Source organism: Grampus griseus (genome assembly GCF_964374135.1).
Source record: "Grampus griseus genome assembly, chromosome: X".
NCBI lineage: Eukaryota > Metazoa > Chordata > Mammalia > Artiodactyla > Delphinidae > Grampus > Grampus griseus.
Window position 1 is genome coordinate 86,686,567 of NC_138999.1, and position 23,966 is coordinate 86,710,532.

The following is a 23,966-nucleotide window of genomic DNA, read 5'->3' on the forward strand; positions in this document are numbered from 1 at the left end:
CAGGGCCGGGGAAGCTGGGGGAGTAGCACTCTCGTGGATGTAACGCTTGCCGGCTGCTGACGGAATAACGCCGGGGGAGGGACCCTGCGTCCCTCGGGCCCAGGAGTTTCCGGCTCACGCGCCGTACGGAAGCGTGTTCGGCGCTGGGCTCACGCGCCGTACGGAAGTGTGCTCTGGCGCACCGGAAGCCGTTGGAAGAGAGCGATGGCGGGTTTGACTGTGAGAGACCCTGCGGTGGATCGTTCTCTACGTTCGGTGTTTGGTGAGAGGAATTCGGTGGAGCCAAGCATCGGGGAGGGACAGAAAAAGACAGGGATCGGCGAGGAATGCCCCCCTGCACCTCACACATCGCCGCGGGGCTTGCAGTTCGACCTGCCTATCCCAGGCGGCCAGCCTGGTGGACTCGTGGGCAAAGTGATGCTCCCCTTCCCCCGAGGTTTCGCAGCCTTTTCACGATGTGGCTGAGGAAGTTACACCAGCGTTCAGCTTATATGCGTTTCTCTTTTCATGAGCTTCAATTATTATCCAGAAGCGAGGGCTCATGGCAACTGTCCCGTACTACTTCTCACCCCCAGTCCCAGAATACAGGTTGTGTGCTGAGGGTATAGATCCTTGTGTCCACTTCCCGCCCTCTCATAAGGGCTTTCATCCTCTGCTTTTTCCCCGTTACATTTTAGTTCGTCGTTAGTGGTAGCGACTACCCGGCGTCTTAAGGTGGATTGTAAATAAATGAATGAATGAAAGACTAAGACCTCATCGAAGAAATTTTAAAGAGGGTGGAGTCTATTCTGAGTAATCTTTTCAGCCAAAATAAGTTGTTTATTTTAAAGTATGTGTGGTGATTTTAAAGCATCTTTTGGAAGGAACATGACAAAACAGTGCAGAATATATATATATATTTTTTTACTGAACTATAGTTGATTTACAACAATTTTTAAACATCCTCCAGTACATTCATGGTCATTCTCCTTTGAGTGCGTGTATATGTAGAAATACGGACATATGAGCCGGCTTTAAAAATTATAATATTGACATTTTTAGTAGTTATTGATAAGACTTAAACACCTTCAGGTAAATACTAATGCCTAAGTATTTATTTTCACCATAGTTAAGGAAAATCTAACACATATCAGTTAAGTCTGAGAACTGATACTTAGGAGTGCCTACACCTTTTGTGTTTAGTCTAACTGGTTTATTTCTCTTGTAAATAAAGTCAGCAGACACGATTGAAATCTTGTCTAAGGGAATACGGTGGAACCAGGATTGGAGGAACACTGTATTTGAACCAGTTGTTACATTTTCTTTTTTTTTTTTTAACATCTTTATTGGAGTATAATTGCTTTACAATGGCGTGTTAGTTTCTGCTTTATAACAAAGTGAATCAGTTATACATGTACATATGTTCCCATATCTCTTCCCACTTACGTCTCCCTCCCTCCCATCCTCCCTATCCCACCCCTCTAGGTGGTCACAAACCACCTAGCTGATCTCCCTGTGCTAAGTTGTTACATTTTCAGTGATATATGTAGATACTTTCTCACTAAAGATCTAGGTTACAAACTCAGAGTTTTGATATGTTATCTATTTTCTTCCTTAGTGGGGAACATTCCATATGAGGCTACTGAAGAGCAATTAAAGGACATCTTTTCTGAGGTTGGACCTGTTGTTAGTTTCAGGTGAGATCGCCTTTTACCACTTGGTGGAAGTTTCTTTAAAATCACCACAAATTTGGCCCTTAGTAATAATGGCAAGCCTTTTACTGGTGAGTTTTCACATGCATTCTTCTTGTTTGTTTGTAACAGCTTTATTGAGACGTAATTCACATATCATACAATTCACATTCATTTTTACTAAAAGATACATTTTTTTTCACTTAAAAAGATGTGTAAAAAGTATTTCAGTGAGACAGAGCGATAAGGTTATTTGTCTTATGGTAGATCAAATTAGAACATGGCAATGTTAGTGGGAACCCTGTGTGTATGTAACACTTGTGCCTGACACTTGGTTCTGCTCTCCAGGTTGGTATATGATAGGGAGACAGGAAAGCCAAAAGGTTATGGCTTCTGTGAATACCAAGACCAGGAGACAGCACTTAGTGCCATGCGAAACCTAAATGGGCGCGAATTCAGTGGGAGAGCACTTCGAGTGGACAATGCTGCCAGCGAAAAGAACAAAGAAGAGCTGAAGAGTGAGTATAAACCCAAGCTGTGTGCAACATGAGTTAGTAAAGATGTAACAATGAAGATTTTCCACTTAATGATATGTTTTAGCATCTGCTGAAATGGTTGTCAGCCACACAGCTTCTTTACCTGACCCACCTGAGGTACCTGTATTAGGGAAGTGTGTATCTTTGAGAAATAAGGTAAAGTTGACTTAAGTCCTTCCATTGCCAAGGAGTTGATTTCCAGTTGAAGATGAATTACAGGTTTACCACGCCATTAGTTATGTTAACTATGTCTGTCATTAGTGTTTGCCACTCCTGTTATGTTGCCAGATGTGTAACTGATGGGGATACCGAGGCATTCTCATGGCTTTTTTCATGAGGTAATAGATCCAGAAATTCCATTTTGAAATTAGATTTTATTTCTATTTGAAACTTTTGCTCCTGAAATGACTTGTGAAAGGAAATGGATATCCCTAGTCCCTAATTTATGTTAACATTGTTCATCTATACAATCCTGGTCTCAGCTTTCCTTTGAGAGTAGAAAATACACTTTGTCACTTTCCTACACAGAAATAAAAGACTTGCAAGTCACTTATTTCTTTTCTTTTTTTTTTTTTTTTTTTTTTGCGGCACGCGGGCCTCTCACTGCTGTGGCCTCTCCCAGTGGCCATGGCTCACGGGCCCAGCCGCTCCGCGGCATGTGGGATCTTCCCGGACTGGGGCACGAACCCGCATCCCCTGCATCGGCAGGCGGACTCCCAACCACTGCACCACCAGGGAAGCCCTCTTTCCTTTTTTTTAAAAAAAATATTTATTTATTTATTTATTTTTAGTCACGTTGGGTCTTCGTTGCTGCGCATGGGCTTTCTCCAGTTGCATTGAGCGGGGGCTACTCTTCGTTCCAGTGCACAGGCTTCTCATTGTGGTGGCTTGTTGTGGAGCACAGACTTCAGGGGCACATGGGCTTCAGTAGTTGTGGCACGTGGGCTCAGTAGTTGTGGCACACGGACTTAGCTGCTCTGTGGCATGTGGGATCTTCCCTGACCAGGGATTGAACCCGTGTCTCCTGCATTGGCAGGCGGATTCTTAACCACTGCGCCACCAGGGAAGTCCTGCAAGTCACTTATTTCTAAGCTCCAGAAAATTTAAAGTTATCAACAGGTCCTTACAGCAACCCTGGAAAGTAGATACTTGAAATGATTTAGCTCTTTAATTTGCCTCCTTAATGTTTTTGTACTTTCTTCCCAATCAGGCCTTGGCACTGGTGCCCCTGTCATTGAGTCACCTTATGGAGAGACCATCAGTCCTGAGGATGCCCCTGAGTCCATTAGCAAAGCAGTTGCCAGTCTTCCACCAGAGCAGATGTTTGAGCTGATGAAACAAATGAAGGTAAGAGGAGGCATTAGGTTATGGAAAATCATAGCATATCAACTCTTCAAGAAGTCATTGATGTTAATGGAAATTAACATTGAGTTAATGGAAATGATTTCCTGAGCTCAAATAGAAAGTGTGCCTGTTGACCAACATTTCTTGCACCTTCAGTATTCCATATGTGCACAGTGTGTTGTATATTTCATACAAAGAGCTTTCCATTTTTTGTACACAAACACACCTACACAATCTGGCAGGGTTTTTGTGGCCCATAGATATCAAATGTAGATGTTAAAATGTGGCTTTTTTCCTAAATGGTGGTATTATGGTATTTGAAATGCCTCTTCCTTCTCTTGCCTGCCATGACCAAGATTTTGTGTGCTATGTAAAAACTGATAATAGCTTTAAAAGCCTCTTGAATATTACATTTCTCAGATGGGAATAGCTCTAAATCACTGTCAATTTCTGAGTAATAAGTTTTGAACCTGATGATGAATCTGTTTATCTTCACAGCTCTGTGTCCAGAATAGTCCTCAGGAAGCACGGAACATGTTGCTTCAGAACCCTCAACTGGCTTATGCTTTGCTACAAGCCCAGGTAGTGATGAGAATTGTGGATCCAGAAATTGCCTTGGTGAGTGCTTCTGGTTCTTTTATGGAAATGCTAGGGTAAACCTTGAGTGGGGTAGAAACAGACAGCTCATAGATTTGTCTTTTCATTTTTTTAGAAAATTCTGCATCGCCAGACAAATATCCCAACACTGATTGCAGGCAACCCTCAGACAGTCCACAGCGCCGGACCTGGCTCAGGATCCAATGTGTCGATGAACCAGCAGAATCCTCAGGCCCCTCAGGCCCAGTCTTTGGTAGGACTTTATCCCTTAACATTTTTGAACTGCCTTGAAAATGTCATTTTCATTTTAGGAGGATATATTGGAAGAAGAATGGTGAGCAGCCAGAGATGATAATTTCAGTTTCCAGGCATAAAAGCAGTTAACAGGGTTGCAGAGTACATGACATCTGAATGAATACAGATTTAGTGCCAAGTTTGTAAAACAGAGATCCTTCCTTTATGCCCTTTTTTTATAAGCTGATTTTGTGTATATGTGCATGTGTGGCACTGTGGTTGGCACTTTGTTATTCCATATACATTGTCTCATTTAATACTTAGAGCGGTTGTATGAGGTCGGCACTCTTCTTATCTCCATTCCCACTGATGAAAAAAGTAAAGCTTATTTTCCAAGTGTGACACAAAACCCTGAAGCCATGAAAAATTGGTATATTTGAAAACTGAAAAACTTCTGAACAGAGAAAAAGAAATAAACACCAAAGACAAATGACAAATTGGGAAAAAGTATTTGCCACACACGTGATGGACAGCAGGCTGATTACCTAAGGGCCATTAGTCATATTCAAGAATGTTTATTGCCACATTTTAATAGTGAAAGATTGGAAACATCCTAAATGTACAGCAATGGAAGAATGGAGAAAATGTGGTATATTTATCCAATGAAATACTCTACAACAGTTAAATAAACTACATGTGTCACCGTGAATGACTTTCAAAAATATAGTTTCATATAGCAGTTAGGATGAACTAGGATACATGGTATCAACACAGGTAACTCAAAAACATAATGCCATACAGAAGTGAAAATAAGTGAATGTGGAAGTATTTCCAAAATACAGGATGTATGTGTCTGTACATATCCCAAGAACATGTTGAGTGAGTTGCAAAGAATGTGTTTAGTATGTAATGGTTTACATAAAATTTCAAAACATCTATAAGAATTCTTAAGTGGTTGTCTAAGAAGGGGATACAGGATGCAATGGGGAAGACCATACAGGAGATTTCAATTATGTATGTGATTTGTTTCCTAAGCTATGTGGTTATTTTATTCTCTATACAACTTATATGTCTGAAATTTTTCATATTAAAAAACACCTCCTATAAATTAGTAAGAAAATTACCAATAACCCTGTAGAAAACTATGCAATGGACATGAACAGTTCATAAGAATGGAAATACAAATATATATTAAATGTATGAAAAGTATTCAGCCTCAAAATAAGATAAATGTGAATGAAGTACAATAAGCTATCATTTTTCACCTGTTAGATGGGCAGAGGTAAACAATTTGGATGGCTCATACAAAAGTTATGGTGAGGGTCAGCAAACATCTTCTAAATGGCCAAATAGTAAATATTTTTTGGCTTTGCAGGTCGTGGAATTTGTCTTAACTACTCAGCTCTGCCATTGGAGTGTGAAATGAACCACAGACAGTACATAAACAAATGTGCATGATTGCATTCCAGTGAAACTATTTATGAAACCAAGCAGTGAGCCAGATTTGGCCCATGGGTCATAGTTTACTATCCCCTGCTCTGATTCAATAAATACTTTTTCAGAAATAGAAAGGAAATAAATTAAGGTCCAGAGAGGTTAACTGCTCCAAAAATAACAATCTAAGTGGCAAATCCAGGATCTGAATCTGGTTCTGTCTGACATCATAACCTGTTTTCTCTTAACCACCTCACTCTACAGTTTCCTCTTTTCTATTCTAGAGTTTTGTTTGTGTTCTCTGAGAATATATGTAATTTTTTAAATATTTATATATATCTTAGTTTTTATTTTTCTATTCCAAGGGGCTGCTCAGTTCTTTTGGGAATACACAAATGAAAACATAACATTCCCTTTTCCTCCGGAGCTTTAATGTAGCATTAGAAAAATTTTACATCCCCCTCCCAAGTAGAACTATTTCTGAGGACAGCAATGAGAAAAGATTGGTCAAAGAAAATTTTTCATCTTAAAAATGTAGACTACCAGCAGTTCTGTTTTTTTTTTTTTAAGTCCTCATTTCTTCTTGCATTCAAGGCACTTTTTTTTTAAACTTTTACTGCCAGGCCCTCGTCTCTAAGTCAACAAATAGGTGCTATATATGGCCTCACCACACAGATAAGACTTGTCAACCTCTGCTTTTATAGTACGGTCTGTCGTAATTGTGTTCTGTGTAACCAGGCTCATTGCATGTATTGCAGCTTCTGTTCAAAGTGTGTTATAAATCTAATGCTGCATGAGACGTGCTGTCAGAAAAGGGTATTTGGTAGACTATTTGGGGGTGTCAATTTGAAGAGTTATTTAAGGTCATAGACTTTGTGTGTTGAGTCTTCACAGGGGCATATACATACTCTGGTTTTTCTCTTGGTCAGAGTGGAATGCATGTCAATGGCGCACCTCCTCTGATGCAAGCTTCTCTACAGGCTGGAGTTGCAGCACCAGGGCAGATACCAGCCACTGTAACAGGACCTGGACCTGGTTCCTTAGCTCCTGGAGGTACGTTTTCATTTAGAATTTTCACCATTTTGGTATTTTGCTAGAGTTTTGTTATAGCAAATGGCGTAGTGTAGCCAAATTATTATGTGGCAACGAGATCTTGATATTAAATTAATGTATAGCTAGGCAGTATATATCCTAGGTGGAAGAAGTAGTTGATTTCTTATATACACATCCTATATGTCTGATTATGAGAGCAGAGGAAAGAACAGTAAATTGGAAAAGTACAGTAAAATTCCAAGTTAATGAGGGGAAAAAATAGAATGAATGGAAACTACACCAAGCCAGCAAATATAGAGAAAAGAAAATTACATTGTGAAGTAAGTAATAATAAACATAGAGTTAAGGTAGAAGGAATAAAATCTCATATAGTCATTATTCTGCTAAATGTGAATGGACTGAATTCTCCCACTAAAAGCCAGACTGTCAGATTAGGTTAAAAAGTACATGCGGGAAAAAAAACAGAAGCAAAATGCCTGGTTGCATTTGTTATTATATGTAACAAACATAACATTGGATTTCATGAAATATAATTAGACCAGACAACAAAAGGAAAAAAGAATTCTAAAAACTAATATGTTCACTAAAATTGTGTATATAGGAATTAATATTGCGCTTGTAGCTTTTCGTCATTTAACAATCATAACTTAAAAAGTTATGGGTGAAATAGGTGATTCCTCATATAAAACACCAGTATGAACATACGATGTGTATCAGTATTTAAAGTTTTTTGCACAACAAACTCACTTCTTGTTAATTTATCTAATCTGGGTTAGATTGACTACAACACAACTAATGGGCAATAATTTGGCCTTAAATTGTTCTGGTTTATAGAGAAACCAGTCTAAAGAGCTAAGTTGACAGGGAATGGGAGGAGGGATTTTCACTTATCCTATAGAGTTACCATTAAACTTAAATTATCTTTTATTGAAAGAAATAGATTCTGTGTTTTATACATTTTTTGTGCTATAGGTACCTAGCTTACCTTAAAATATCACAAGTTGTAATGTGGTCCTACTACACATAACAAGTGTGCAACCCATGACATATGCAGCTCATTACATGAGTTGAAAAACACCCAAACTGGTCTATACCCTGTTCAGTGAGACAAGTACATGTCATGCACTTGGATGTCACAGCAATGTCAAGTTGCTATAAAAGTGTCTACTCTCCATTTCTGTAGTTAACAATCACGAACTGTTAACATACAGTGTGTATCATTGTCATTTGTAGACCACACTGACAAAAAAATCTGTAGACAAAAAATAAGTAAGGAGGGCTTCCCTGGTGGCGCAGTGGTTGAGAGTCCGCCTGCCGATGCAGGGGACACGGGTTCGTGCCCCGGTTCGGGAAGATCCCACATGCCGCGGAGCGGCTGGGCCCGTGAGCCATGGCCGCTGAGCCTGCGCGTCCGGAGCCTGTGCTCCACAACGGGAGAGGCCACAACAGTGAGAGGCCCGCGTACCGCAAAAAAAAAAAAAAAAAAAAATAAGTAAGGATGTTGAGAAATAAAATAATGGAATCAATAAGCTTGATTTAATATAGAGAGGGAGCCTTATATCTTTTGATTGGAAAATATACTCCCCCCATTAAAAAAATGACCATGTACTTAGCCATAAAATAAAAACAAATTTTAAAATGTAGAGATTTTACAGGCTGCATTCTCTGATTATAAGCCAATAAAGTTAGAAATAAATAATTTAAAGGTGACTGGAAAGAACCTTTACTTGTAAAGTTAAGGAACATATTCTTGGTAATCCTTGAATTAAAAGAGAAAATAAAAAGATATTTATAAATTATCTAAAAGACAACAAAAAGTAGTACACTTCATACAAAAAAGTGCAGGAAATAGTGAAAGCAGTACTTAAACGAAAATGAATACCCTTAAGTGCCTTATTAAAGAATAAAGGAACTCTGCTAGTTCTAAAGTATTAGAAAAATAATTTTTAAAAAACCCAAGGTACCAAGAAGAGGGAATTAATAAATACAAAAGTTGAAAGTAAGTGTAAAAGAAACTTAAATAATTGAATTTTCAAGTGATATTTTTTATGCGTTTGTAGCATTTATAGTTATGAAGTTATTGAAACTTAAAACTTCACTACAATTTTTGAGATACCCTGTACGAAGCTCTTTGGCTGTTGATGAGAAGAGGGAACAAACTAGTAGAAAAGTAGGCAAAGAAAATGAGTAGGTACTTCATAGAAGAGCACATCATAGAAGAGCAAATCCAAATGGCAATAAACATTCATTTATATTCAGGGGATTTCGAATTAAATAACGAGATTTCACTTTACTTAAACCCGTCCTACTAGCAAAAGTTTCAGAGATGATACTTAATATTGGTGGGGAGAGTGGTAGTATACATTGCTGGTGGAAATGTGAACTTTTTAAGCCTTTTAAGAAAGTAGTCTCACATTAAAAATTCATATACACTTTGACCCACCAATTCTACTTCTGGGAAGCTAGTCCATATAGATAAAAGTGCCATTATGTGATAGTGTAGTATGATAAATTACCCATATTGCCTTCTGCCATTGCTTTCCTCAGATCCTAAATTTTTGTATTGTTTTGATGAGTGGTCTGAATAAATCATAGAATGTTATAGCTAGAAGAGAGCTTTGAAATCATTTAGACCTCAAATGTTAGTGTGCATTAGCATCACCTGAAGGGCTTATGAAAACACAAATTGCTGGTCTCCACACCCAGAGTTTGCATTTCAGCAGGTCTGAGGTAGAGCTCTAAGCTTTGCAGTTCTGACAAGTCTCTGGTGATGCTGACGCTGCTGGTCTGGGACCACATTCTGAGAAAACACTGTTTAAATAAACTCGTTCACTTTACAGATGAGGAATCCTGAGGGTATGTTAATTTTATCAAATCAGTTGTTCAAAATGACAATTACTTAGTAGCATTGGTAGGGCTAGCACAGACTCAGGTTCTTAATTCATGGCTCTTTGGTGCCTGGCATGTTAAATGGGATAAGAGAATGTGACATGTATTGTACTTGGGTATTTTAGGTGAGTATTAATGAACTGCAAACAGTTCAGCTTGTCTTTTCTCCCCACTCGCAGCATATATTGTTCCTTTGAGGAAAACAGAATTATTGCTACGTGGGAAGGACCAGACAAGGACTTATGGTACATGTTTAGTCTTTGTATAGCAATCATAGCCCTGCTGGTTAGAGCAGACCTGTCATTCTCAACACTATTAGACCCAGTGGCTCCTTTTTGTAACATATCTTGCAGTGACCCTTTACTATCCTGAAATGAAATGCACAGGTGACATAGCATACTTAACATGGCTTCCAAAAAATCAGTATAGTTACCCTAACTATAATATAAAGGAGAAGTAAAAGGAAATTAATTTATAGTAAAAGAATATTATAAATACGCAAGTATTCAAGCACAGCTACACTAGAAAACAATAAATAGCAGTCAGATGCTTGCACCAATACTATAAAAGTAAAAGACAGACCCAGGTATGTTGTTTTGGCAATTCAGATACCACAAGGACTGTTGACATTGATGATGTGATTTTCTGAATGGTGAAAATGAAAACTCTTGGTAAAGTTCTTAACAAAACAAGATACAATACCCATAATTTACTCAGTAATTGCATTCTTGGAAAATTCAATGTGTGTGTGTGTGTGTGTGTGTGTGTGTGTAAAAACTGGACAAAGAAGCGCTTTGTTTACAAATAAAACAGACAAGTTTTAAGTTTAGATGACTATAAAAAGGTTTTCATTTGTGTGAATGTTTAGCAAGACGTTTGAAAGTTTTGCAAGACAGGGTAATCCTGGATTTTGCAGAATTGTCTCATACGTTGCAGGACATCTAGTATCCCTGTTGTCTTCTCATAAAATGCCAGGCGTGCCCCCACAAATCTTTGTCACAACTGCAACAGTGTACCCCCCCATTTACAAAGTAAACTGGGAACAGTAGTGCCTCCTGTGGGAGGAGGTACATGGGTAAGTGCCATTGTTCTGTATTACAGAACTCCCTGCCAAAGTTTTTTTTTTTTGTGGTACGCGGGCCTCTCACTGTTGTGGCCTCTCCCATTGCGGAGCACAGGCTCTGGACACGCAGGCTCAGCGGCCATGGCTCACGGGCCCAGCCGCTCCGCGGCATGTGGGATCTTCCCGGACCGGGGCACGAACTCGCGTCCCCTGCATCGGCAGGCGGACTCAACCACTGTGCCACCAGGGAAGCCCCCTGCCAAAGTTTTGGTAACCAGTGAGATTACGAATTCTTCTTTAACTCACTTTTCTGTCACCAATGGCTAAAGTACAGTAACAAACTCCATCTTCTGTATAACTGCATTTAGTGGTACTTATGATCTTCCTGTATAGGTTTCTGCTTGTGGGGCAGAAAGAGGAAATTTGTTAACTCAGCCACTGTCCAAATTTTTTCCCCACTGTCCCAATTTGTTTTTCTTTCCTGCCCTTTATCTTCTAGGAGGAATGCAGGCCCAGGTTGGAATGCCAGGAAGTGGACCAGTGTCCATGGAGCGGGGACAAGGTAAATAAATATTAATGTCCGATTAATGTGGACTAGACATGGAAATGTTCTATATCTGTACTATCTGATATGGCAGCCACTAACCACATGTGGCTATTCAAATATTAAATTAATTAAATTGAAATTAGGTAAAATGTAAAACTCAGTTCCTCATTCACAGTAGCCACATTCTGAGTGCTCAGTAGCCGCATGTGGCTAGTGAATACCATACTGGATATTGCAGATATAGAACACTTCCATCATTGCAGAAAATTCTGTTGGGCAGCACTGTCTCGACTTCTATCTAGTGATTCAGAGCCCAGCTCTACAAGAATTGATGATGAAGCAAATTGATCCTTTGTTTCTATTTAATTTATGTCGCCTTTCCCTGATAGTTTAATGCCTCTACTTACATGGAGATCTGAGTAAGGAATTTTAATTATGACCATGTAATATGTGACTGGGTATGTGGAAGACTAAATTTAAACCCCAGAGAAAACTGGGAGGGGGTCAAAGGTCTGTGAAGCCTGCTTGGTAAGTGTATGTTATACTGTGGCAGTAACACTGGATACCACAGTGGCAGCCACTCCAAAATGTCCACGTTATTTCTCTATGTTACTGGAGTTTGAAGAAAAGAAAATGCAGTGATTCGGTTGAAACCAATATCAGGAAGAGAGAGAGTGAGAAAACAGAAGGAACTAACAAAACTGAGCGCATCCTATAGGCCATGCACTTTAATTTTCATAAACAACCTTGTGAGTTAGGTGGCAGCACCTCAGTTTTCAGGTGAAGAGCTGGAAGCTCAGAGTTCTGAGTTACTTCCTCAAAGGGACATGGTAAGTAAATACTGGTATCTGAGTAACGTGGCCTGGGCTTGGTGCATTCGTCTTCTTTTCCAGCTAATAAGTGGCAGAGCTAAGATTCCAAAGTCCCTGACTCTGAAATCTATCCTCTTTCTGTCAATCACACTGCTTCTGTTTCCTTCCAGTGTCTTCTGTTCTTATTCATTGTGTCCTTGTGATGAGAAAGAACTGCTTTGGACAAGTGTAGGGAAGCTTAAGTTACTTCTTATTAGCATATGGTCTATAAGTAAAACCCAAAATTTTTTTTAATTGATTTTTTTTTGGCCACACCATGTGGCTTGCAGGATCTTAGTTCCCCAGCCAGGGATTGAACCTGTGCCATGGCAATGAAAGTGCTGAGTCCTAACCACTGGACTGCTAGGGAATTCCCCAAAACCCTTTTTTTTTTTAAGCAAAGTACTAAGATACAGGCCTATGCACTGTACTCCTTGTTTATGGTTTGTATACTGATATTGGTTGCTAAAGTGACAGAGCTAATAATCTTGTCAGGCAATTGACAATGGAACAAGCTCTTTGTCCAGACACCTCGTCTGAGCAGACCATGCTTTTATGCTATTGTGCCCCACCCCCCTCAGCTGCTATCAGTAGATCGTGTATGTGCCCCAAAGTATTTTTGCAGTAGTGAGAAGGAACTAGAAGTTTCAGTCATACCTCTACCTCTCCCCCAGCCATCAGTAAATCAAACTTTGTTTAATACACACTTCCACAAGACATCTTCCTTGATACAGTTATCTTCACCTTTCTGGTCAAAAGTTAACAAAGGGAAATGACTTGAGTTTTGAAGGTATATCAAGGATGTCTTCATGAAGAGACAAAATGAGACTTTTCTTTTATACTTTTCCTTTAGTACCCAGCAGAGGAAGCAAGAATCTTTCATTTGTACCCAGTTTGTCATTCTTTTCCTGCAATCCATGCTTCTTTTACACATTTGTAATGTTGAAAAGAGACATTGAGATGTTTAAGAAGAGACTTCTTCTTGCCTTCTGCCACCTTTGTTTAGTATTGGCACCCTTGTCATCTTATTAGTCTTTATTTGCTGATGTCATGATGTTTGTTTATCAAAAACTTACAGTGGCAGAGTACTTCTTGAGGAGTAATATTCTCTTTCTTTGTCTAAAGTTCATTCACTGCATTTCCCCATTTGATAGCAGAAATTTTTGTGCTTTAAATTATGACAAAAATAACACTGTGCCACTTCTGTTAATGGGCTTTTCCAGAATAAATCTTGCCTTCCAGATTCAGTGCAATTTCTTTCATTTTTTGCTTATGAAAATATGTTTACCTTCTTTGCCTAACTGGAGTTTCAGAAGCATCCTTTTTATATTTTGTTTCTCTTTTTCATAGTATCATAAGATTTAAGGAGAATCCCAGTAGGAGAGGTGTAAATTGAAAGTGGCTGGTTATTCCTGCCCAAATAAAATCAGTGGCCCACAGGTTTTACCTTAGGAAGCAATCTCATCAAAGCAGAACAGTTTCAGATCCCAAAGAAGCTTATATAGTTTAGGAAGATTTTGTAGCCCAGGGCAAGCTAATGAACTCTTGGCTCTTTAACTTATATGTGTAAATCTTCACTGTCTGTGTGCCTCTGCGTGTGTGTGAAAGCTATTTTAAGTGTCTGTTCTTTCTCCTTTTGAACTTACTGCTCACCTAGGAACCCTACAGCACTCGCCCGTGGGACCCACCGGGCCTGCATCAATTGAGCGAGTCCAAGGTACCCATTGTATCTGCGGGTTTCCTTTTGCTTGTGGTGTTCAGGGTGGAACGTTGAGAGGTAAAGGGCTGCTTGGCAGTCATCCTCACATTCGGAACCCAAAAGGGTAGTGTTTTGGGTTTTTTGTTTTTTCATTTTTTTCCTTTTGGGGCCACAAGCCTAAGATTGACCTCTTCACACAGGGCAGAGAACATGGATGATATGGGCAACTGTCTGAGGCTGTACTCCCTCCCTACTGGTGTCAGGAGGCTTGGATGGAATAGCAGTCTGTAAGGAGACAGCAGGTTCTTGCAGAGCCATGGCAGTGTTCACATATGCCAAGGCCCTACCTCTCTTTTGTGACTCTGGTCCTTGAACTAAGATTGATTATAAGCAAAACCAGGAGCCTCAGTTTCTTCAGGTTGCAGTGCTAGGCCTTGGCAGGTTGCTCCCCAGTTTGTTCTTTACATAATTCCATCCATACCTCTGACATGGAACAAATTCTGCCTATACCCTGCTTCTGTTCTTGAGCTGCAAGAGAAGTCTGTTGTGATGAGGTTTCACCCGCTCTAAGGGGTCTGAACTGTGTTGTCAGTGGCATATAGAGTCATTTCTTCTTGCCTTACATGTCCTTCACAGCAGTACCTCCCCATTTGTTTCCCTGTCAGTGCCGATGCAAGACCCCAGAGCAGCTATGCAGCGTGGGCCCTTGCCTGCCAACGTCCCAACTCCTCGAGGTCTGTTGGGAGATGCTCCAAATGACCCACGCGGAGGCACTTTACTTTCTGTAACTGGAGAGGTAGAGCCTAGGTAAGCACTGACACAGAAGGAAAAGATTGAAGGAATCAGAATTTCCGCTTGCTTTGAGAACAAAGTCTTTTCATACCAGTTGTGCCTGTTTGCTTACTTCAAAAGATAAATAAATATTCATGGCCACTGTCCAAGATGAAGCACTTCCTGGGCAGAACTATGTAGTTGAGTGTGTCATTTTGAACTAACCATTGCTACTCCATCCTCAGAAATTGGAAATTCTAGCACACATATCTAAACAGGAAAAAATTATATTGCTTATTGTTAGTAGTAATACTAATGATAGCAATAATAATAATAATAATTGGTATTAGTGGGGATTATGCCTCTCAATCTGCTCTGAGTACTTTACTGAGATCATCTCACTAAATCCACACAACAGCCCTGTGCGATTGATACTAATATCAGTCCCATGTTACAGATGAAGAAACTAAGGCTTAGAGAAGTTAAGCAAATGTGCCCAAGATCACACAGCTAATAAATGATAGAGCCTAGATTTGAACCCATACAGTAACCCATGTTCTTAAGCACCCTACTGCGTATTCATTATATATAATGGATATCCATTCATTCCTCCTTAATTTGAGTGCCCTGACCAAATACGAAATTCTAGAATACATGGATTTACATCTCGATAGCTTTTCTTTGACCTGTTTTGTGTTATTCTCTTAGTATTTGTAGACTGATGTTTGCATCAGCTCTTTATCTAATTTTACTGATCTTCTGGTTGACACTTTTTTCTTATTGTTTTGTTCTGTTTTAAAATATAACATTTTTTTCTCCATCTCTAGAGGTTACCTGGGACCACCTCATCAGGGTCCGCCCATGCACCATGTCCCTGGCCATGACAGCCGTGGCCCACCCCCACATGAGATGCGAGGAGGGCCGTTAGCTGAGCCCAGACCTCTAATGGCAGAGCCAAGAGGACCCATGCTAGATCAGAGGGGTCCACCATTGGATGGCAGAGGTGAGGGGAAACCACGTCACAAGGCTGACTGGTATTTGTGGGCTCATGATGATCGTGCTGTCTTAGGCTCCAATCTGGGATACAGAACGTTTATTTGATTGTTGGTTATTATTGCAGTAAAGGTGGGTATCTACCCAATGGTTTTCTTGCAACTTTTTATAGGTGGAAGAGATCCCCGAGGCATAGATGCACGAGGGATGGAGGCACGAGCCATGGAGGCAAGAGGATTAGATGCTAGAGGATTGGAAGCCCGTGCGATGGAGGCCCGTGCAATGGAGGCTCGTGCAATGGAGGCCCGTGCAATGGAGGCCCGTGCAATGGAAGTCAGAGGAATGGAGGCCAGAAGCATGGATACAAGGGGCCCAGTCCCAGGCCCTAGAGGCCCTATACCTAGTGGAATCCAGGGTCCCAGTCCAATTAACATGGGGACAGTTGGCCCCCAGGGATCCAGACAGGTATATGTAACTGTCACTTCTATGTGAAATCTTGATCTATTCAGGAATTGATTATTGAGGCTGATTATTACTGCTTTCTGATTTGGGTTGTTTTCTCAGCTTTTTGGGGAAGATTAGAATCTCCCTTCCTTTAGTTTCTCTGTTCCTTAGGGTGGTGGTTTTCTGACTACCAGGATTATAGTCCAAAAGTGTAACCTTGTCCCACAATTTCAAATTCCATTCAGAGCAGAATCCCTGATTTTAGGGGATAGAGAGCACATCAGTAGAATCTAGGCATGGATAATTTGAAAAATCTCCCCCAAATAATTCTAATGTATAACCCTAAGAACCACTGCATTAGAGCATATGAAGAGCTATTAGTGGTCATTTAGCTGATCTTAGGTTTGCAGAAATCTATTTTAATTTACTTTCATCACATAGCCTAAAGTGAATAGTGGAGTTGAAAGGCAATTTACTAATGCTTGTCTTAAAAGCTGTGCAACTAAATTCTTATCTCTTCTTTCTCTTTATTTGGCTTTCTCCAGCTATGTGTAATGGTGGTCTATGATTGTCTATGTGTTCTTATCTCCATCCTTTTTACCCTCCAGTTGGTTGCGGAGAGGTAGTACATGTGTATCTTCCCTCTGAGTTTGTTTTGTTTTGTTTTGTTTTTCGGCTAACACCTTCGTTTCACTTTAGCCCTTCCACCTTCATTTTTCCTCAGTGTGACTTCCTCATTCCTCTATGTACTTCTTTATCTCTTCTCTCTTCCATATGCTTCTGTGCCTTACTCCCTCTTGTGTGTGTGTGTATGCACAAGAGAGAGAACTGTATTGTCAGAGCTGGAATGGAACATGTCAGTCACCCAGTTCTCTCATTTTATAGGTTTGGAAACTGAGACCCAAGAATTCAGGTGGCTTATCCAAATTCACACAACTAAAAAGTGGCAGAGCAAGGAATAGAACCCACTGTTTTTTCCGCTATGCTACTCTGTCTTGTTATCTGCACGTTGTATATGTTTGTCTATCCCTCCTCTCTAATATGAAATATGAATATGTTGTTTTCTGGTATGTATAGAAAAAAACTTTTCTATTGTTTTTCAAGTTTCACTTAAAAAAATGTGTTCGTGGGCTTTGATTTTTATCATACCCTCTATGGTCAGTAGCCTCATAATAAAAATGGGTTTTATGCTTTCAGTCAGTCGTTCAACAAATATTTATTGAGCACCTACTATATACCAGGCAGAGCTATAGGTACTGGGGATACAGCAGTGTGAACAAAACGAAGTCCTGCCCCCATGGAGCTTATATTCTAGTGGGGAGATAAATAACAAATAACTACATGATGTCCTTATATAGTTCTGTCAATAATTCTTTGGAGAAAGATGTCGAAAATAATGGTTGGAAGACCATTTATCAATAATTTCTTGCTCCTTTATCTGCTAGTACTCGAACTTATTACTCTAATATTATGTTTATTATAATTTTCATTAGTAGATTCTATAAAGCCAATTAGATCTGAGGTAGAGAAAATAAAAACTTTATCTTCAAACTTTAAAAAAATTGTTTACTATGTTTACTTATAAATAAATATATAAAATACATTCACTCATGTACAAAAGATATACAGTAAGAACCTCACTTCCTCCTCGTACCTGTCTCCCTTGTGACCCCCATCTCCTATAGATAATCACTTTTATTATAATGTATCTTTCTAGCAAATAAGAATATATATTCTTATTTTTGCAAATATGAATATATATGTATTCTTACTTTTTCCTCCTTTCACTGTTCTGCATCTTGTTTTTTAACCTAACAATATGTCCCTAACTCATAATTTTAAATCAAATTTTAAAATTAACTTCAGTCCACCTAGTTGGAAACTTGTTGGTAAAAGGCTTATTATTACTAGGGTGATTATATAACTTACTATCCACAAACAGGGACACATTTGAGAGTGCTGTTAGTAATTACTGTGGGGCAGAAGCTTAAACTGGGACTGTCTTAGCAAACCTGGATATGTAGTCAGCTGTATTATTACTTGAGAGCCTAGAACAGGCTCTTCTGGAAACTTTAAATGGCCATTATTAAATGGTTAGATCACATTACAGTACCTCAAATTAGTATTGACTGAAGCTTCAAAAAGGTTACTCTCATAGATTTTTCAGGTCTGTAACAGCTCATTAAGGTTCAGACTGGTCTCCGGATTCAGTATTTATAAAGAACAGAAAGTGATAATTTCTAGCAATCTGTACAAAGCTGTACTAATGCTTCATGTCTCTGGTGTCTTTGGGAAATTAGTTAATGCATCCAAATGAATGTTCCACATAATAGAATTATTCAACCAAGTTTTTAAATTATTTTAATGAAAAATCATTTATGAAGTATACTATGCTTCCTTCTCTTCTTAAACAGGATACAAAAAATTATTTTGATCATTTTTGATTACTCAAGGTCATCATTAAACGTACCCATTATTGTATAGGCTATAATAGAAAGCATAGCATCTCCTGTTTTGGTTTCTGGTATCCTTCACTGTCAGGTTGTCACCTGGCTCTTCACATTGCTGTCATGATATCTGCTCCTAATGGTTCATCCACATTTCTTTCATGCTTTGCTGCTTCTCATCTGCTGGGGAAGCAGGTAACATGTTTGTTAACAATTTGTATTTAATAAGAGTACCACCTAAGCTCTGGGTAAATGCCTGAGTGTGAACATAAATCCGGCATAGGGACCTTTTAACAGTTATTCTAGGTGCTCTGAGGCCTTTTCCTTGGATTCTGGTTGTCTTCCAAAACATTGAAACCATCGAAGATCTTAAGTACCAGTAAGCATGATATAACTGCACTTTGTTAACTCAGGTCAGTCGTGTTTCTTGGTCTGTATTTAACAGAAAGCAACTGCTGCATATTCTCTGAGGAAAGTTATAAAAAGCAAATGTTGGGCTAATAGTAGTCCTTTCCCTGGAGGCCTTCCCATCTCCTTTCTGCCTCTGCCATTATGATCATCTCTGCCTTACTTGTGGGATAGGGCCTGTGTCTGATTGAACTAGAGGTAGGTGGTATCCCTGTGAATGTAGCTTCTCCAGTGGACCAGCATACATTATTCTAGAATCTGTCAGCTTTCGTTTCTGTTTCCACTGAGTGCTAGTTTCTAGAATGCCCTCAGTTTCCCCTGTGCTTATGTGGCTGAATTTTGCTTGATTTGATGGTATCCACTTGTGCCGTGTGATACTTGTTGATGATGCTGGAGCTGTTGTAAGAAATTTGTCAACTTGCTGGTTGATCTCTGGCTAAACCCTGCCTTCTGCTGATGCTAACAGTAGGAAATGATATTCAGTCATTAATTTGCTTTTTTAACTCATAGCCACAATCAGATATTTTTTCACATTGCTGTTATTACTGGCTTCTGGTTACCTAAATGAGAAGTACCAAAAATCTCTCTTCGTCTCTCTCTGTGCACATAGGTCCCAGTCATGCAGGGAGCGGGCATGCAAGGAGCGAGCATTCAGGGTGGAGGCCAGCCTGGTGGCTTTAGTCCTGGCCAGAACCAAGTCACTCCGCAGGACCATGAGAAGGTAAGTAATGCTGTCCAGCTGCCTCCATATGCACGAGTCTTTTGGAGTCCTCTTTTCACAGTCACCATGTGGAGGTCCTGGGTCTTCAGAGTCCCTTTGGAAGTGATGTTTTTACTCTTAGAACTCTTTATGATCTTGTCACCTGAGAATCTGTGGGCTTGGTCCTAAAATTCTTAAATGGATGTATGTGAATGGCAGCTTATCTTACATTTCATCTCATCTGCCAGTAGATTTTTTGTGTGCAGGCCTCATTGACCTGGAAATCCAAATCCCTTTCTTCCTCCCTTTTTTGCCTTATCCCTAAAAACAATAGCAGATTCCCCATGAGCATATCTTTCTGTTTCTATATTTGACCATTGTAGGGAGTTCATATCTGATAGAAAGGCTAAAACTTGTGAAAAGGAGAAACTTTTTTTTTTAATTTATTTTATTTTTGGCTGCATTGGGACTTCGTTGCCATGTGCGAGCTTTCTCTAGTTGCACGAGCAAGGGCTACTCTTTGTTGTGGTGCGCAGGCTTCTCATAGCAGTGGCTTCTCTTGTTGCGGAGCACGGGCTCTAGGCGCGTGGGCTTCAGTAGTTGTGGCACGCAGGCTCAGTAGTTGTGGCTCGCGGGCTCTAGAGCACAGGCTCAGTAGTTGTGGCACATGGGCTTAGTTGCTCTGCAGTATGTGGGATCTTCCTGGACCAGGGCTCGAACCCATGGTCCCTACATTGGCAGGCGGATTCTTAACCACTGCACCACCAGGGAAGTCCCAGGAGAAACTTTTAAAGCAGGATTAAAAATTGTAGACTTCCCAGGGCTCACAGGTGTCACCTTAGTCTGTAAGAATTTGGGGTTCATTAAGGTGTCTGTTTTGAGTCTTCTGATCTTAGGCATTGTACTTGTGTTTTTCATTGTGCCTTTTCTCACCAGCTGGTTTTGGTTTTTTCTCTGGTTTGGTTTGATATTTTTTTTTTTTTTGGCCTGCTGTTTTTTGTGTGTGAACTATCCTTTCTCTGTTCTTCCTTTTTGGACAGAAGCTGGTGGTGTTTTTTTAGCTGCCATCATTAAAACTCACTACCTTTTTTTCCTCTGCACAGGCTGCTTTGATCATGCAGGTTCTTCAACTAACTGCAGACCAGATCGCCATGCTGCCTCCTGAGCAGAGGCAGAGTATCCTGATCTTAAAGGAGCAAATACAGAAATCTACTGGAGCGCCTTAAAAGGTGAGCAGTCTTACCCTGCCTGAGTCAGACAAGCTCCTCGTGCATTTGGGATATATACTTTCAAGCTTAACCACCCTCCAAGACCTGCACTCCTCTTGGCTAAACCCTTCACCCTTCAGTAGCTCAGTCCCTATCATGACAGGGGAAGGCTGTAGGCATTTGTTCAGTTATTGAATGGATTGTAATCTAATTTAACCTTTCTTTCCTAATGACAAAAGTGACATATGATCAATTTAACCAAATTAATCAAATACAGAAATGTAGAAAGTTCAGGGTAAAATCTCTGCCCTCTCAATCTCATTCCCTAGATATAATATAATTTGATATGGTTTGATCATATATTCCTCCAGAATCAGTTGTTATTTTATTCCAAAATAAAATAACATAAATAAAATAAAATATTTCCCCATCAAAATGAAGAAAATACAAACCATTTCAATAAAACGTATAAGCATTCAGTTTCCAGTATTTATTTTACATTGAATACTTTGAGGTTAAACTATTACAGCACATAATTTAAGGTAGTGAATGTCCACCATCGCCATCAGTCCCTGTACATTTTAGAGGTTGCTGTACACTGCTGCCCTTATTTTTCTTGCTCATCAGTCAGGTAAAAAGGAACATAGTCATGTGACCTAACTTGATTACATGTATTGGCGTTTCTTTTTAAAAAAATTTTCCCCAACATCTTGTATTTCATAAACAATTCTGCTTTCTAAGAACAGTTTAAAATGTACATTGTCCCAATATCAGTTGGAATATCACATTTTGAATTTCTGCTTTTTATTCCATCTTTATTATAATTCCCATCCATGTATTATCATATGACAGTGAACTCATTTACACTAACTAGCAGTCTTTACTAAATATATTGTATTTTAATCCATATTTGTAATGTTGTTAAAACATCCAAACTGGAAATGTGCATTATATCTATATCTAGACTTTAAATGACTGAACTTTAATGGGAAACTGTCGTAGATGGATGGAGTAGACTTTCAGTATGACCAGCACTTTTAGTCCAGATACCCAAGGCATTCTATTTTCTTCAGTAAAAGTATAGACTATTATAGATCTATAAAAGTATAGACCTGTTATATTCAGAGGAATAGATATATTAAAAAAATTGTTCCTCTCTTTTACTTTTTCTAATTTATTTATGCCAGAGAAGGCATTCCCTACAATGTGAGGAAATTATGTTTTGGGATAGTAGAGGTAAAAATGTTTCTGAAAGTACTTTCATTGTGTATTCTTGCTTGTAAGATATCTCATTTTAAAGCCTTGCACATAAACCACAGGGCAAGGTTTTTTGTTTTAACTTTTATTTTGAAATAATTAAAAATTCACAAGAAGTTGGGAAAGTACTACAAAGAGCCTCGTGTACCCTTCCCCTAGCTTCCTGCAATGATAACATCTTGGGAAGCTGTTGTACACATACCTTTTTGGTTTATAGTGCAAAAGGAAGAAATTGACTTTGGTACCTTACCGTTAACTAGACTACAGACCTTATTCACCTTTTACCATTTTTACTAAACCTGCATTAATGTGTGTGTGTGTGTACGCACACGTAGTTCTGTGTATGTAGTTCTATGCAGGGAAGGTTTTAATGTGTATTTGCTGGTATTTGTGCATACTGTAGCCGAGATGTTGGCTCTCCCTCCATCCTATACCTTGCTCATTGTGATCCAGCTCTGCTGTCACTGACAGGCTTATGTACCACTACCATCAGGTCAGTGGTTCTCAACCAGAGGCAGTTTTGCCCCCTACACGACATTTGGAAGTGTCTGGAGACATTTTTGGTTATCACAGCTTTAGGGGGTATGGTGTGCTACTGGCTTTCAGTGGGTGGAGACCGGAGATACTGCTAAACATCCTGTAATGCACAGGACATCCCCCAATAACAAGGAGTTCTCTGGCCCTAAACGTCAGTAGTGTTGAGGTTGAGAAACTCCACTGTAAGGGATGATTACTTTGGGGAAGCAAGAGGCAGATACCTTAGGGATCTTTCCCTGGTGATTTGCTCATATGTGTAGCCTCCCTCCCCCACCTTTACTTTTTTTTTCCTGGTGTTTGGGGAAGAGAACTTTGTCTCCACTTCTGATGGCTTTCTCCCAACTTTTCCTTACAGGTTTTCAAAACTACCTGGCAACAAATCTGGAAATTAATTCCATAACTTTGTTGAAATGTTGCAAAAAGAAGAATTCTGCATCCTAACCCTTGAATGACTCAAATTGGTGCCAGGTGGAGGACTCCCATCACCTTCTCTCAGAACAAAATCAGTTCATTCTGTTGACTTAGTTTGTATGTTTTCTGTGACTTGAAATAAACTTTGAACACAATTTTAGTATACTGCAAATTGATATACATGACCTTTTTGCTTTTAAAAGGCTGAACACCAAGGGTGAAACCTTACATGTGTTTTCTACCCTTACTGCAGTATTGTACTTTAATATTATGTTGCCATAGCTCTGTTTTTCCTTTTAAGTTAACCATTTATTCTTCTTGATGATATTTGAGAATTTCTCAGAAACAGTGTTTTCTGGAACTTAGTTCTGCTTAGTTTGCTTCCAACGGGAATAATATTTGCCCTTTGAGAGCTTGCTAGAACTTCTGAGTCTACTGGGAGACAATAGCATGTGCTTAGAGCTGTAAAATGGTCAGAAGGCCAACAATGCAAAGAGCCTACCTAGGAGAGCAGTGTATTTAGTTTAGAAAAATCCAAATATCAAAATGTATTTTTTGGTCAGTACCAAGTCTATTCACATGCATAGTTCAGAGTTAAGACAAAGATGATGTATGATCACTGGTTTGAGTGTGTCAACAACACAAGAGACTGTTGACATTTTCTTGTCTGTTTTAAAACTCTTAAGTCTGGGTAGTCAACCTTAAAAGTTAAGAAAGCCACTAATTTTTCACATGTTCAAGGTGAAATAAACACTGAACAGAAATCAAACAAACAAAATACATTTCATCCTGCCTTCTAAATAATTACTAACCTACAGCCCTACCCAGTGACCAAATTTATTCTGGGAAACTAAAACATAGAAACTCTAAAAC

General features: G+C 39.4%; 1 protein-coding gene across 1 annotated transcript; it reads left to right on the top strand.

Annotated features, from left to right (window-relative positions):
- The first annotated feature begins 158 nt into the window (after nt 1-158).
- Nucleotides 159-23,241, top strand: CSTF2 (cleavage stimulation factor subunit 2). The gene is made up of 15 exons (XM_082681301.1): nt 159-262; nt 1,598-1,676; nt 2,019-2,188; nt 3,417-3,553; nt 4,049-4,168; nt 4,263-4,400; nt 6,745-6,868; nt 9,937-10,002; nt 11,320-11,382; nt 14,583-14,724; nt 15,516-15,691; nt 15,854-16,146; nt 19,591-19,701; nt 20,784-20,909; nt 23,038-23,241. Exons 1-14 carry the CDS (start codon nt 205-207, stop codon nt 20,904-20,906), a joined length of 1,800 nt encoding a protein of 599 aa, XP_082537427.1. The 5' UTR covers nt 159-204; the 3' UTR covers nt 20,907-20,909; nt 23,038-23,241.
- The last annotated feature ends 725 nt before the right edge of the window (nt 23,242-23,966 follow it).